Source organism: Rhipicephalus sanguineus, chromosome 5 (assembly GCF_013339695.2).
Source record: "Rhipicephalus sanguineus isolate Rsan-2018 chromosome 5, BIME_Rsan_1.4, whole genome shotgun sequence".
NCBI classification, from domain to species: Eukaryota; Metazoa; Arthropoda; class Arachnida; order Ixodida; family Ixodidae; genus Rhipicephalus; species Rhipicephalus sanguineus.
Window position 1 is genome coordinate 159,770,962 of NC_051180.1, and position 16,854 is coordinate 159,787,815.

The 16,854-nt window shown below is 49.5% G+C and overlaps 1 protein-coding gene across 1 annotated transcript in view; it reads left to right on the plus strand.

The window, feature by feature from the left end:
• Positions 1-310: 310 nt before the first annotated feature.
• Positions 311-16,854, plus strand: part of LOC119395038 (angiotensin-converting enzyme-like) — a 36,570-nt gene continuing 20,026 nt past the window's right edge. The window contains exons 1-6 of the mRNA XM_037662330.2: positions 311-529; positions 2,921-3,079; positions 5,398-5,509; positions 5,616-5,759; positions 7,682-7,873; positions 10,469-10,566. Of these exons, the coding sequence (XP_037518258.1) occupies positions 311-529; positions 2,921-3,079; positions 5,398-5,509; positions 5,616-5,759; positions 7,682-7,873; positions 10,469-10,566 (924 nt within the window). The remainder of the gene's footprint in view (positions 530-2,920; positions 3,080-5,397; positions 5,510-5,615; positions 5,760-7,681; positions 7,874-10,468; positions 10,567-16,854) is intronic.

Sequence of the window (16,854 nt, forward strand, 5' to 3'; positions counted from 1 at the left end):
ACGCAGCCGCCAAGATCCTGCCGTACGAGAGCTTCGCCCCACTCATCATCATTCACCCCGTGGATATGCTGTGGAATTTTTTTTTACATTTCATGATCTGATTTCATGTGCTGCAGGAGTTAATTTCGGCCACCGTGACGATAAACATATGTTACTTAACACTATTGCTATTAGTAAGAGCAAATGCACTAGTGTGAGCCGACCAGAGGTCTCCGAAAATACATTAAGCAACAACGACTCAAATAGCTCAAAAAACAAGCTGACCGTTCAACCGCACGTTGGTTCACAGAACACCGGGACCCGAAGCGGTATGCGGATCGCAAGCTTCACGCTGGTCGTGTTGCTGTTTCGTGAACGATACACGGACACATGGTGCTCTCCGAGGCGAACAGCCGAAATCCAGGAAGAAGAGCGAGCAAAAGCCTATCTTGAAGAGGTAGATGCCATTTTGGCCGACATTTGCTACAACAATAACGTTGCCGAGTGGAATTATGAGACTGACGTCAACGATGAAAATGACAGAAAGAGAGTGAGTATACACATCTTAATAATGAAATAATGAAAACTTTGGATCACATTTGAGAAAAGTGTTTCAAGTTGGATTTCACATATATGTAAGTACAAAACACTTAAATTAAGAAATAGAGCACACAGGACCAATGAAGAACTTATTCAGAGAAATGGGCGAATTGGTGACACCTTGCGAGCTTATGAAGCGACACTTCAACAGGAACAATATTTCTTGCGCCCAGATATCAACTTTTCTCCTTGGCAGCTCGTATCGCCTTCAGTCACACATGCTTTATACGCCACATATTGCATATGTACATAGTGCTTCTGATTATTTTTAAAAATTTTCTTATTCTTTTATTCTCCCAGATTTTCTTGTCTGTGTATTTCTTCAGTACTACTATCATGATGATGGGATAGCCGGCTTTAACGTAGCCTACCTTCCCATATTAACGCGATAGCGTTAAAGAGCTCGTATCGCAAAAATTCCGCCGTCGGCGTCGGCATCGGCGCCGTTGGTTGTGAGCGAAAAATCATCATCTTGTCCGTGACCAAAAAATCGAAAAAGCTGCAAATAAAATAAATAATAATAACGTTGGGTTGAGTGAGAATCGAACCCATGCCATCCGAGTGGCAAGGAGGTGTTCTACCACACAGCCACACCTCTGCTTGGAGTTGCACTGAAAGTAACTTTCATGCTTCCCAAAAAACGCGTCCTGTATACAGGTGACACAGTACGAGATGTAATATCGCAGTAATATTGCGCGGTGCAAGCCTGCATTGCCATCGGGCGTCACACCATGGCAATATCATAACGACTTGGTGGTTTAAAGACAGCCACCCATTACAAAAGGCGCACACATTACTGCGCGTATTCCCTTAAGACCACGTAGTGGATGCATCGCAACTTCGAAAAAGTTTCTCGCGAATAGTTGCTTCTGGTTTAAAGCATGCTACCCATTACAGAAACCACACACCTTAGTGCGCGCATTCTCTTAAACACTTGTAGTGTTCGATGTGTGCACTAGGGGCAGGATATTGCTATCGCGTTCAACTCTTAAAGGCGAAGCCTAAGTGTCCCCGAATGTTTTTTTCCATATATAAATAAAAAAGGAAAGTAAAATATTTTTTTATAAGTTTTAATATGTGCAATGTTGTTTAGCTGAACACATCGCAACATTTCGACGAAATTGAGTTCTAGTCCACAAAACCACGATATGAGGCAACATGATTGAAACATCGGACACACATCAGGTGTCATTAAAAATAAAAATGAGTGGCGTACTACTGTGTGCGCGCGTCAGTCAGTTTTTAAAGTAGCAATGTAACACTGAAACTAGCGACTACTACCTGAAATGAGAAGTGTGTAACTATCCGACAAAACACACCTACACCAGTGATCCAAACGTGATGAACTCTATCAAGCCCAGAACAAGAGTATGCGCAGTCATGCTCACCTGCAATGCTAAGAAATTTTAAGAAAACATAAAGTAGAAGCAAATTGACCTCCTCGTGAGTCAGGGGCGTAGCCAGAAATATTTTTCGGTGAAGGGGAGGGGGGGGGGTTAACCATACTTTATGGATGTTCGTGCGTGCGTTCGTATGTGTGCGTGTATATATACGCAATCAAAATTTGAAAATTTTAGGGGGGGTTTGAGCCCCCAACCCTCCCCCCCTTGGCTACGCCCCTGCCGCGAGTATCAGAAGGAAACGACAGGAGCAATATTATAGGACAACAAGATTGCAGTCTGCAGCAGAGAGCAAGCAGGTGTGGCTGATATTCTTGTTGGGATTTAAGAGCAAGAAATGAGCTTGGACAAGTCGTACAAGGCGTATAAGTGGGAGGAGGAAGAAGTGTGGAGGAAAAGACAGAGGGCAGTGTCAAGCTATGGTAGGCTTGCTCAGCACTTGTCCCTTTGTTTTTCTGTTCGTCGTTTCAGCATGTATGCACTGCCATATGCCGTAATTACTACCACGTGCTGGGACGAAAGTGTGACGACAGTGCAGCTTTAGATGGCACCACAAGACTAGATGTGCTGTCATGCAAAGTAGCTACGCTAGCTAAAATTCAAGTCAGATGCCGTTAGAGAACGCTACAGAAGCCCTTACTCACAAACGAGGCTTAAAAATTAATGCAAGTGGTGACTCGTGATAGACGTTCGTAGATTATCGAACAGTTGTCATTCTTGGCTGCACTAATTACGAAGTGAATCTAAAACACGCATCTGGTGCAGTGTATTGACGTCTACCTCTATAGACACGAAATTAAGGGTGGGTGTAATGATCAGAATGGCGACATCGACGTATTTCTGCATAGGCGAAAACCTGCCATATCAGCAAGCAATTACCAGAAATCTCACTGACGAAAAGCGGCGCGCAGAAGCACCCAACTGACCCGCCATTCTTTCAGGTGGAGCAGAGCCTCAGGTCCAGCGAGCTGAATAGAGAGTTGTGGAGGAACATCACGCACTTTAAATGGACCTCGTTTAAGGACCCCACAACCAGGAGGGCGTTCAAGCTGCTCTCTGTTATTGATACGGCTATTCTACCTCAGGACAAGCAGAACGAAGTAACACAAATTTTCTTATATGTCACAGCAAGTTTCACTTTTACTATCTATGGCAGAAAACCATGAACAATTTAATTTGTTTTTCTGCGAATTAACGTACACTCGAGAACACCTAGGTAATTCTGTAAACAGCGCTAGAGTTTGAGTGCAAACGAGGCGTACTCAGTAAAAGGAAACAAACAGGCAAAAAATGCGCTCGAACTTCGGTGTTATAGATAGATAAAAATTCACACCATCTCCCGCTAAAGGGGACCATGAGGCGATGCGAAGCAGTGTTTCGGCATGTCGATCCCGCGTTTCAGAAGGGGAGTGGAGAGGGGCAAAGTGGAAAGGGGAGGGAAGAGGGGGAAGAGGGAGGAGAAGGGGAGGCGGAGAAGGGGAAAGGAGGAGAGGAGGAGTGGACAAGAGGTGTGTGGAGAGGGTTTGCGCATGCGCAGTAAGGAAGGGTGGTCACTCCGCACACCAGCACCACCGGATTGAACTCCGTCATAAGATGCTTTACATCTAATAAATCGTTAGTGATGAAGCCGTATGTAGCATCTAAATTTCTCGAAGCCAAAAGTTAGTGCACGAAACAAAGTCCCAATTACTAAACTCGCTTGCCCGTTTAAGAGAGCATCTCACATAAACATGCGTAAAGTGTGTAATGTTGCCTTGGCTGTTTCTAGAAATTTCACAAAATAGGCAAGAAATAATGCAATGTAAGCAGTTTCATTTTTTTCTGAGACTGACATTTATTAAAAAGTATTAAATTAATAACAGTTGCTCATGTTTTCAGTACTCAGTTGTCACACCGGTTTGCGTTTCACCCATTGTAAGCTTTGCTTATTCCAGTGGTTCTCAAACGTGCTGGCCTTGGGCAACCCCAATGGCTTTTTCAGAGTGCCGCGGAACCTTTTTTTTTTTTTTTGAGCATGAAGACAATCGAAAGCGGGGGGAGGCGATAACGCCTTTCGACGTGCGCAACCACGGTATTAACACTGCCCGCGTTGGTCTGTTTTCTTTTCTTTAATATCGAAGGCCATCGCCGTTGATGTAGAACTCTCGATTATGCAGAGGTGTGCGATTCCTCCCGCAAGTTGCGTAAAGAGCCTGCCAACCATATACGGCATGCTTCAGGCACCGCTCAGCTTAAGCGATGTTTTGATGCAAACGAGGCACCGAACGTACAAAGGCCTGTTCTATTTTTTGCAAAACAAAAAAGGACGCATGCCAGCCGCCGGTCGTACACCGGTCGTAAAGCTAAGCCTAAATGCTCGTGTAGCCCACAGCCGGCACAACGCGACGCCTCTTACGCGTATCAAAGCGGTCGTTGCGCGTTTTGCTTACAAAACCGACACAAAGCAGTGGCAAAACACCATGTATGAAAACTGTGCCACGTGATCGCCGACGCGCCATGAGCCATGAATAAAGCGCCGAGGTAGCCGTTAATGTCATCTGAACTGGGCTGAACACTCACGGGCATGAATTATAATTCATGCCGGTGCGCGATTTGCGGACGATTTGCGCGATTTGCGGACCTGTGTTGACAGAACGCGCGTAGCCCTGGTACACCAGCGCTACGCGGGTTCTGTCAACACGGGTCCGCAAATCGTGCAAGTTTAATGGCGCGCACTAGACGACAAGTTTTTAGTGCTGCTAGCACGTGGGTCTCTCGCTATCCGCAGACACCCGATGTGCGGAGGCGGCGTGCGATGGCTTCGTTAAATGCAAAATGCAATGCAAATTTGCTTGCCTAAACAAATAAATTAGTTGCTTATGGGGGTAAAACGGGAGCGGGTTGCATTCGTTCTGGCCGCTCGCGGAACGCTAAGATGTCCTCTTTCACGGAACCCATGGAGTTTGAGAACCCATCGTTTATTCGGTTGACGGCAGCATCGAAAACAGAAATGCAGAAATTAATTACATAAGGCTTTGAACAATAACATCATGGTTATGTGGTTGTTTTGATGTGAGAGTGGCCAATTAGCAAGGAACAGATGGGATCAGCTCACGCAAGGAATTGGTGATAGAAGTCCGCAGCGGGATTTGTCAGTCCTAGAGTGATTATAAAGTGGATCAATTATTTAATGATGAAGATGGTTCTAATGACGATATTCACATTGGGTTTAACCACGGGGCGCTAACAGACTTGTCTCCACTCGGAAATAGCTAGCTAATGCTTAGCATTTTCAGCACGAGTTAATCCCGCTGCCTAATCCCGCTGTTGGTAAAGGGTAACCCCGCTGCCTTATCCTTTATTCTTCTTTCTCTCCCTATGTGAAACACAACGAATCCTTGCATTACAAACGTGCCTCTTTATTTTGACTACCGTATAGATATTGAGCATAATCAGCGACATGCAAGGCAACTACGCATCGGCGAGAGTTTGTCCTTTCGCTCGAAAAACAAGTGGTCATCCGAACGACTGCACCCTCACGTTCGACGAAGGTAAATGTTCGGTATTTACCGCGACTTGAGAACGCGCCTTTCTCTTCTTCGGGAATTAGGCTGCACGATGTTGGCTGAAATGTCTTTTACGCATGCATCCTCTCAGAGATCAAGGACATAATGGCGTCTTCGAGGAACTACAATGAATTGCTGCATGTTTGGAACGAGTGGCGAAGAGTGTCTGGAAAGCCTGCAAAAGGGAAATTCACCCGCTACGTTCAGCTCCTGAACGAAGCAGCGAAGCTCAACGGTAAACACTTCATTCGCAAAATTCGTCATGTACTACTTAGAAAATTGTCTACCCTAAAGGGATACTGAACAAAATTTGTGCCGCCGAGATTTTCAGCCCAATTGAAAGCTTGGGTGCAGATATCGGCTGAGACAACCTTGTTTGCAGGCATAAACTAGCGTAGAAAATGAATTTAGTGCGTTTTTCGCAAACAGCCGCGTCTATATATCGGCCGCGCCGTGAACTACAAGAGTTAAGTTTAACCCGCCAGAAAGGGGTGTGCCAATCGTGCTCCATGCATTCCTCGCCAGCCATCGTACGCGTCTCTCACTCTGCTACGCTCCAACCATACAAATATCTACTACGGTACCTATAACCAGTACGAAATAGTACGAACGGCATCGGCAGCGAACATTGCTCCCGGGTGAGGGCACGTCTCAGGGCCTTTGTGGCAGGGGGAGGGCAGGATGTAAAGGAGAAGTGGAGAAAGGGAAATAGCAGGACAAGAAATGGAGCACCGGATGCCCGTCACTGCTGCTCCTGCTTCCGGCACGCTTGACGTCACGGCCGTCGACGTGAAGCTCCGCACAGCTACGCGCGCATAGGCGCGCAGCCGCCGCGCGCTCACAATCCTCCACAAAGACAACCATCTGTTCAAAATATGTGAAATAAACACTGTTTATCGGAACAGTCGCGTCTTCCGAGTCGAATTTCGATGCTTTTGACATTTATTCACGTTTTCGTTTAGTATATCCCTTTAAGAATTACTTCGCGACTACTGGGTCAGAAGTGCACCACCTCATGACCTTCGTTAGTGCCTCAGCTTCGGTTAGTTGGCTGCTGCGCTGATTTACCTAGCGATGAACAACCATCGAGCACAACTATCACCACGCGTAAATTGCCGTTTGTTAAAACGAAAGTTTCTAGAAGTACCTTTCCTTGTTGCTCTACTGATGTATATATTACTCCGAGCTTCTCTCGGTTGTTCGCGTGGTAACAGTGGTGTCTGCAACGGGCAGGCACGTCCCTTTCCATTGGGAAAAAACAACAAAATATTACAGATACATGCGTTATGTCAATGTTTGCATCGATTATTGTTATGTGTCGTAGATTTTATTTATTCGAATGGTCTTTGCCTACGCAAAACATTTTCAGGTTTCACTGCCTTATCGAATACATACATCATTTATTCATTTCATCATTTCATACATCAGGTGTAACGCTGTGGAAGCTAGGCAAGGAGTTCGGTCAGCAAAATATGCTAGTATGCGCGACTCGCTGTGGAATTTCGTCGTTTCGGCCTCTGCAATTGGTTCCGGCTGCGCGCTGCCGAAACTGATCGCGGAGGCCACGATGCGAAAACAAAGAGACGCTAAGGGATGCAGAACAGCCTATTCACAACCGTATAAATAATGAGGTTTGTTTATTTGTAAGGCACAATGTATCTTCAATTATTACTCAGTCTAAAAACGTAAAAATTGTCACATTACTGGTGGTAAAATCATTGAACTGCTTTTTGCTGCGAATGCATCTATTGCAAGAAGCCTTGCTAGCCTCCGTAGGTTTGCACCCGATATATGAAACGGAGTATCAGTAGGGAAGAATAATTTACATTGCTCCGTAAATCAGGTATTTTCCTGGCATAGCCAAACTCGCATTTCTACATAACTGTGAAAATGTGAATATATTTATTTTAAAGAAATGTTTCTAGCCTTAAAAATCAGTATAATTACAGCAGACTCATCGTCCCGTGTTCTTCAGGTGTCTCGGGTGCGTTGCGGTATTGGAGTGCTGATAGCACGCTAATCCGCCAAGTTCGCTTAATTCTTCAAATTTATGCGAATATCGTTTACGCACAGGTGTCAGCCCTAGATCCTGCACCCTATCCATGCGATTATGAATGCTCTGACCGTTTAGTGAACGTCTACATTTCGTGTTTACAGGCTTCAAGGACGCCAGTGGGCTATGGCAGAACCCCTACGAGTACGATGGTTTCGAGGATAACGTAAAAGGGCTCTGGGAGCAACTGTCTCCCTTGTACATACAACTACATGCGTACGTCAGAACTAGATTGCGTGAGATATACGGTACTGATAAGATACAAGAGGATGGTCCCATACCGGCTCACCTCCTAGGTAATGTATTCCAGTGGGCAGTAAACTCCTGCTAGACGAGCACAATTAGTGTCACTTTGAGTGAGTGCACCTTAGTACACTTTTAGCAACGTTGTTGATCATTCTAATACGCTGATACTCATTACAATAGCCAACCCGGCGACTTCATTCTATAGTTCCCGAATTATCTCTCACCATCAGATTACACATCATACAGCGTCTGCCGCGGCACTACTTCTTTAATACTTCTCGGTAAATGTGAACTGCACTGCATTCGAAAGGAATCTTAGGTTTAACGTAGCTGATAGTGGTAACTTCTGTGCGTAATACCAAAAAGCGCTTCAAAATCAGTGCCACCTCGCTGTATGCCCGACAATATTAATGTTACTTTTTTTAAAAAGTGCTACTCAAGCTTGGTCTTCGTTTTCTCGATTCCTCATCAGTCTTTCTTAGCTGCTATGACATATGCGATCGATATGCGATATGCGAAGTAGCGAGTTCGTATCCCCGCCTGGACGGTCGCATACACATAAGGGCGATATTTAGACGCTCGCTTCCTTAGACCGGTAGTAAGGCGAACGTCAATGGATAACAGTTGATAAAAATTGACCATGAACCTTCTTAGATGCTTAGGTTTCCCATCTTCCCGCAAGGGGTGACTAACTGTGCGGTGAGTGCGCGGTAGACAAATAAACCTGGCATTATCGCGATCAAAATATGAAAGTTTGCACAACGTTTATTCCAGCATTACACTACACACATAGAACAAAATGCAGCCGATAATTAGGGCTGCTGCGGTATGCGCCTTCCCACATCGTGGACGATTTCGGAGTGGGGGTTGGGGAGGAAGCACCACACGGCATCACTCGTGACCCGCTCTGTGACGCAGTTTATTTTAACACGAAAGTGTTTTATGCCGGGGACCACCAAGACTTCAATGACGTATTTCCGTCACGGAAGTACGTCAGCAAAATCAATGCCATCAGATGGCAAAGAAAAAAACATAAGAAAAAGTTCCGTTGACGGGACTCGAACCCATGACCCCTCGGTCCGCGACGATGGCTGGTGAGCGTTTAGCCCACTGAGCTATCGCCAGACTTTTTTTATTTATTGCTGAGCTATCGCCAGACACATTACGGAGACTACATGGACGCGCCTTTTATCTTTCACACTTTCATCTCGCAGTGCTCTAGGATGCATGGATGGATGCTATGAGCGTCCCCTTTACAACGGGACGGTGACATCTGTGCCACTAGGCCCGAATCAAACAAACAAACAAAAACGCGCCGTTGCTACGACCGTCCCATTGGGCGCGTTTCCAATACAAGTTTAATTTCGTCAACGCTTTAACACACCGTGAGGTGGCGGCTTTAGCACAAGCCTCGCTCATAGCATCCATCCATATTTAAAAATAGCTCTCGGGCGCTCGCCCGGCTGTCGCACCGCGTTCCCCGCTCGCCCTGTGAGAAGTGATGGCCGTGCTAGAGGGAAGACACGACGCGCGTAGTGTTTTCGCATTTCACGACGCTTTGAAGGAGTGCATATCGAGTATCAGTGTTTATTATGTGCTTTTAGGGGCGAAGCTCCTTAAAGCGGCACCCGTTCGTCCCTCGTAGTGCGTAACCAGTCGTAACGCTAGTACCAGATCTTGACCTCCAAGGTGGTGCTGGTGGGAGATTTCTCCTGTGCGTTGTTGAACAATAAAAAAATCGCAGCGTGCGCGTTAACTAAAAGCCGAATTCTTCTGTCTCTCATTCCCCATTAGCAGCCATTGGCATGTTCCAGTAGAAAACGTTAGTAGAAGTAGAAGTGTAAGTGTTAGCTAAAAGCCGACTTCTTCTGTCTCTCATTCCCATCAGCAGCCATTGTTTACCTCCAAGGTAGTGCCTGGTAAGATTTCTCCTGTGCGTGATTAAAAAATAAAAATTTTGTTCAAAACGCCGTTGATTGATGAAATAAACCAACGAAAGACGCCAGATGTTTTCTAAAAGCAAAACGAAAAGACGCCAGATGTTGCTAAAGCAAAAACGAAAAGACGCCACATGTTTTCTAAAGCAATGGTTTTCTAAACAGTGAAAATTCACAGCGTACATGTAAAATTAAAGTGAGCTGCAAGTCGTCATAACTCTCATCGAACCTTTAGTATAAACGCGCCCGATCTCACGTCGGTGATGATGTACTGGGCAGAATTCACAGAAGATTCACGGTTTACCGATGAACCTCCGCAGCTTCGCCCACTCATCATCATTCACTCCGTGGATATGCTGTGATTTTTTTGATGTCATCTTTGCGCGGGATTCACCATATGCGGTGTCCACGTGTAGGTTAAGAACTTCAGCTACCGCAAGGGTTAAACCATGATCATGGGCGTTATTCGTCGGTAGGGAGATGTGCCACTATAGGCGTCTGCGTGAGTGCGATGCGTCCACATCAAGCGGTGCTATATCTGCCAAAGAACAGTAGACATTGTACCAGCTCTTATATACCATGCACTATATACAATAAAATACTTCTGTGACGACACGTTTCACTTTCGTGTTATACCGATTCCTGTGACGGAGGGATCAGCCATCTTTTTAATTGAGAAAGAAAACGCGCAACTTGTGCATCTTGCAGGGACAATACACGCCCAACGGTGGGCTCCTTTGTATGAGGCAACAGAACCTTTTCCGAACAAAACAGCTTTAAATGTGACTGCAGCTATGGCAGAAAACGTGAGTATACGTTTTGCAGTGACGTAGCCGGGTAATACTTGTCGGAAAGCGGACAGGGGTCGCTCTTGACAGAAAGTAACGGTAATGAAGCTGGAAGACGTGGAAGGCAAAGTATCGCTACGTCTGCGCCACTTTAAAAACATGTTTGTCTTTAAACAAACAAGACGGTCAGGGTACGTTGTTTGCAACGTACCGGAAGAGACACCAATTTAGTATACTTTCAGTGAGCTATTCGCAACAGGTATACCAGACTAAACATCAAAACCCGCTGTAGCGGCATAGTGGCTGGGGTGTTTCACCGGTTGTACTGCTAAGCTCGAGGACGAGGGTTCAGTTACCGGCCACGGCGGCTCCCAATGCAGAAGTAGAGAAGTGGCTGCTGACTTACAAAAATAAATATTGTCACGTGGTCGTGACGTGGACGAAGACAACAGTCAGCACGTCCGAGATGAAACTGTTTATTTGGCCGAACTTGTGGCCGAGAAACTGAGAACTAGAACTACAGCAATACACGCTGTACAATGATAGCGGCCAACAGGGCGTCGTCCGTCGATCAACTGACAAGCGGTCAAGCGCGTCGGCTTTTATACAGGCGCTATGGAACTCGCCAGCAATATCGCTGGTGGCGGCGTTATCTCTCGACAAAGTTGGAACATTCGCGTGCGGCGCGCAATCTTCACAAAACGATCTACTAAAATCGTGAAGCTTCTCGAACACTGCTTCGCGGCCAGCGTCGAGCGTTGATAACCGTCCTTGCTGGTCAAACTCGGACACATCAAAATAAAAGAAGAAGCGGGCGTGGCATTGTCCCCCTCTGAAAAAGCATCGTCCCGATGCTTGCAACAGAACATGGAAAGGAAAAAAACAAGTGCATACACAAACAAATTACAATAACAAAGGAAAAAGTAGAGTCCCCAGGTTCGCTAACGCGCAAAAAACGGCTTAAGGCGCACGACATGGACGACTTCAGGTCGTGCGCGGCGTCGCTGGGAGTTCGTAATGCCGTCCGGGACGACCTCGTAGTCAAGAGCGCCGTGACGTCGAAGCACCTTGTATGGGCCGAAGTATCGCCGAAGAAGTTTTTCACTAAGCCCACGTCGGCGTATCGGCGTCCAGACCCACACACGGTAACCGGGTTGGTACTCCATGTGGCGGCGTCGAAGATTACAGTGACGGCTGTCGACCCTCTGCTGGTTTTTGATGCGCAGGCGGGCGAGCTGTCGAGCTTCTTCGGCGCGTTGTAAATAGGCGGCAACGTCGAGATCCTCTTCGTCGGTGGCGGTTGGTAGCATTGCGTCGAGCGTCGTTGCCGGGCTCCTTCCGTAGACCAGCTTGTACGGCGTCATTTGCGTCGTTTCTTGTATGGCCGTGTTGTATGCGAAGGTCGCATACGGAAGGATGGCATCCCACGTCTTGTGTTCGACGTCGACATACATGGCCAGCATGTCGGCGATGGTCTTGTTTAGCCGCTCGTTGAGGCCATTGGTCTGTGGGTGGTACGCTGTAGTCCGGCGGTGGCTTGTTTGGCTGTATCTCAGTATTGCCTGAGTTAGGGCAGCAGTAAACGCCGTACCTCTGTCGGTGATGAGGACCTCTGGGGCGCCATGACGCAGGAGGATGTTCTCAACGAAGAACTTCGCTACCTCGGCGGCACTGCCTCTGGGTAGGGCCCTTGTCTCGGCGTAGCGGGTGAGGTAGTCGGTAGCTACGACGATCCATTTGTTTCCGGTATTGGACGTCGGGAACCGCCCCAGTAAGTCCATCCCAATTTGCTGGTACGGCCGTCGAGGTGGCTCGATAGGCTGCAGAAGTCCGGCTGGCCTAGTCGGCGGTATCTTGCGTCGCTGACAGTCCCGGCAGGTCTTGACGTAGCGAGTTACATCGGCGACAAGGCGCGGCCAGTAGTACTTTTCCTGTATTCTTGCGAGCGTGCGAGAAACACCCAGGTGTCCAGACGTTGGGTCGTCATGCAGAGCCTGGAGGACCTCTGGTCGCAATGTCGAGGACACTACGAGAAGGAAATCGGCTCGAAGCGACGAGAAGTTCTTCTTAAGGAGAACACCGTTGCGCAAGAAAAACGACGTCAGTCCTCGCGTGAATACCTTGGGAACAACGATGGTCCTGCCCTCGAGGTATTCCACAAGGCCCCTGAGTTCTGGGTCCGCTCGCTGTCGTTCGGCGAAGTCTTCGGCACTTATGGTTCCCAAGGAGCAGTCATCCTTCACGTCGTCCTGCGGCGGTGGGTCGACGGGGGCGCGGGACAGGCAGTCAGCGTCGGAGTGTTTTCTTCCGGACTTGTAAACGACGGTTATGTCAAATTCTTGAAGTCGTAGGCTCCACCGTGCGAGGCGACCTGAAGGGTCCTTCAAGTTAGCTAGCCAACACAAGGCGTGGTGGTCGCTCACAACTTTGAAGGGCCGGCCGTAGAGGTAGGGGCGAAACTTCGATGTAGCCCAGATGATGGCCAGGCACTCCTTTTCTGTTGTGGAGTAGTTGATTTCTGCCTTTGATAGCGACCGGCTAGCATAACTGATGACCCTTTCGAATCCGTCGGTCTTTTGCACAAGGACGGCGCCGAGTCCTACGCTGCTTGCGTCGGTATGGATTTCCGTATCGGCGTATTCGTATGGGAGGCGTCTGCAGGCGTCGTTTCAATTCTTGAAATGCTTGAACTTGCGACGTTTCCCACCTGAATTCGACGTCGGCCTTCGTGAGTTGCGTCAGTGGCTCGGCGATCCGTGAAAATTCCTTGACGAAACGTCTGTAATAGGCGCACAAGCCGAGAAAACGGCGTACGGCCTTCTTGTCGGTGGGCGTCGGGAAGTCAGCGATGGCAGCTGTTTTGCGCGGGTCCGGGCGAACACTATCCTTGCTGATCACGTGACCCAAGAACAAGAGCTCCTCGTACGCGAAGCGGCACTTTTCAGGCTTCAAAGTGAGTCCAGAGGTCTTGATTGCTTGAAGTACAACTTCAAGGCGCCGAAGGTGTTCGTCGAAGTTTGAGGAAAACACAACGACGTCGTCCAAGTACACAAGGCACGTCGGCCACTTCAAGCCGGCCAGTACTGTATCCATAACCCGTTGAAAAGTCGCAGGTGCCGAGCAAAGACCAAATGGCATGACCTTGAACTCGAACAGGCCGTCTGGTGTTATAAAAGCAGTCTTTTCTCGGTCTCTCTCGTCGACTTCTATTTGCCAGTAACCGGTCTTGAGGTCCATCGACGAAAAGTACTTTGCGTTGTGTAATCGATCCAAGTTGTCGTCTATCCGGGGAAGGGGATACAGGTCCTTCTTCGTGACTTTGTTCAGGCGACGATAATCGACGCAAAAACGTAGAGTCCCATCCTTCTTCTTATCTAGCACCACCGGGGATGCCCACGGACTCTTCGACGGCCGGATGATGTCGTCGCGTAGCATTTCGTCGACCTGTTTCTTCACGGCCTCGCGTTCTCGCGTCGAAACTCTGTACGGGCTCTGACGGAGTGGTCTGGCGCTTTCCTCTGTTATGATGCGATGTTTTGCCACGGGAGTCTGCCTAATTCTTGACGACGACGAAAAGCAGTCCTTGTATTGCAAGAGCAGGGTTTTGAGCTGTTCTTGTTTGTGCTTCTGAAGGCTGGGATTGATGTCAAAAGCTGGTTGCGGCGCTTTATTCGTCGGAGTAGGCTCGGGAGAATCGGTGAGGCCGAAAGCATTGCTGGCTTCTACGCTTTCTTCGATGTAGGCGACCGTCGTGCCTTTGCTCACGTGCTTGTACTCGTAGCTGAAATTCGTGAGCATAACTGTTGCTTTCCCTGCCCGCAGCTCTGCTACTCCTCTTGCGACGCAAATCTTGCGGTTAATCAAGTGGTGCTGGTCGCCTTCAACAACGCCTTCCAGGTCTGCTGATTTCTGAGTGCCAACGGAAATGATGACGCTGGAGCGAGGGGGAATGGTGACCTGGTCTTCCAGCACATTCAAGGCGTGCTTTCTTGACGGAGTGTGCGGCGGTAGTGCCTTTTCCGTGGACAGTGTTATTGACTTAGACCTCAGGTCGATGATTGCACCATGAAGGCCTAAGAAGTCCATACCAAGGATGACATCTCTCGAGCAACGCGGCAGGATTACGAAGTTCGCGGGATAAGTCCGGTTGTTAATGGTGAGTCTCGCTGTGCAGATTGCCTCCGGTGTTACGAGGTGACCTCCAGCTGTCCGGATTTCGGGGCCTTCCCAGGCTGTCCTAACTTTCTTCAGCTTCGTGGCGAACGGTCCACTGATGACAGAATAGTCGGCTCCGGTGTCGACGAGGGCTGTGACGCTGTGGCCGTCGATAAGAACGCCGAGGTCGCTAGTTCGTCGTCTTGCGTTGCAGTTAGGTCGTGGCGTCGGGTCACGGCTACGTCGGTTTGTTGCGCTGCTTCCATGTTGCGTCGTCAGGTCTACTTCGGTCCGCGAGGTTTCGTCGTCAGGGGTTCGCGTCGTGTCCTGAAGCCGTCGTCGTGGCGGCGGCGTCGGCGGCGGAGGGTCTTCGGTATTTCGTCGTACAGCAACCGCACCTCCATCGGTTGCTGCCCTTAGTTTTCCGGATGCGGGCTAGGTGACCGGCCCCGGGTTGGGCCAGTGTATGGTCGGCGTTGGGGAGAGGCGTAGCGGCCTGGCGACGGCGATCGGGAAGGTCCTCGGGGGGTCCACTGCGCTCCAGCCAAATAGTCGGCGATGTCACGTGGTCGATCACCCTGCTGTGGACGCGGCGCGTCGACGGCGAACCCACGCATACCCATCTGTCGATAATGGCAGCGGCGGTAGGTGTGGCCGGCTTCTCCGCAGTGGTGGCAGAGTGGACGATGGTCGGGGGCGCGCCAAACGTCGGTCTTCCTCGGCGTGTACGCTGACCGGTTGGCGGGCGGTATGACGTCGGTGGTGGCGGCGAAACTGCTGGTGCGGCGCGGCGTCTTGACGTGGGCGAGGAGGGGGGCGTTGCGTCGGGCTGCAGCAGCATAGCTCATTGCTTGCAGCTGCGGCGGTGCCGGCTGAGGAACACCCAGTGACTGTTGGATTTCCTCGCGTACAACGTCCGCAATCGACGTCACTTCGGGCTGTGCAAAAGGTGCGAGCTTTCGCAGCTCCTCTCGCACGATGGCTCGGATCGTTTCGCGCTAGTCGTCGGAGCCGAGGGCATGAACTGCTGCGCTGTCTTGGAATGCGCGGCGATTGTACTGTCGGGTTCGCATTTCCAGCGTCTTCTCGATGGCTGTGGCTTCGGAAACAAATTCCTGGACTGTCTTGGGTGGGTTCCGCATGAGCCCAGCGAAGAGCTCCTGCTTAACTCCTCACATGAGAAGGCGAACTTTTTTTTCTTCGGGCATGGTAGGGTCTGCGTGGCGAAACAGCCTGGTCATCTCTTCCGTGAAGAGCGCCACGTTTTCGTTCGGCATCTGCACGCGGGTCTCGAGCAGAGCCTCAGCCCTCTCTTTGCGGACGACGCTCGTGAATGTGGTGAGGAACCTGTCGCGAAAAATGTCCCACGTTGTCAGGCTTCGCTCTTGGTTCTCGAACCAGGTCCGAGCGGCGTCTTCCAAAGCGAAATAGACATGCCGTAGCTTGTCTTCGCTGGTCCAGGCATTAAAGACGGCGACTCGGTCGTAGGCTTCAAGCCAGCTTTCCGGGTCTTCGAACGACGATCCGCGGAAGGTTAGCGGCTCCTTGGGCGTCCGTAGAAGGATCGGTGCGGGCGGCACAGCGTCTGTCATCGTCGCTGTGGTCGAGGTCAGGATCTTTGTTTGCCGGGTCTTTTCAGGTAGAGGCCCGTGCTCTGGCGGTAGACCTTGTTGCCTGCGGCTTGCTCGACGATCCGGGTTTTCTTTGCCGTCGTCCTCCTCGCGGCTTGGGCTTGGGTCAGCGCTTCGCGGGGGCGTCCGGATCATGGAAGAAGCAGCACCTCCACCAGATGTCACGTGGTCGTGACGTGGACGAAGACAACAGTCAGCACGTCCGAGATGAAACTCTTTATTTGGCCGAACTTGTGGCCGAGAAACTGAGAACTAGAACTGCAGCAATACACGCTGTACAATGATAGCGGCGAACAGGGCGTCGTCCGTCGATCAACTGACAAGCGGTCAAGCGCGTCGGCTTTTATACAGGCGCTATGGAACTTTCCAGCAATATCGCTGGTGGCGGCGTTATCTCTCGACAAAGCTGGAACATTCGCGTGCGGCGCGCAATCTTAACAAAACGATCTCCTAAAATCGTGAAGCTTCTCGAACACTGCTTCGCGGCCAGCGTCGAGCGTTGATAACCGTCCTTGCTGGT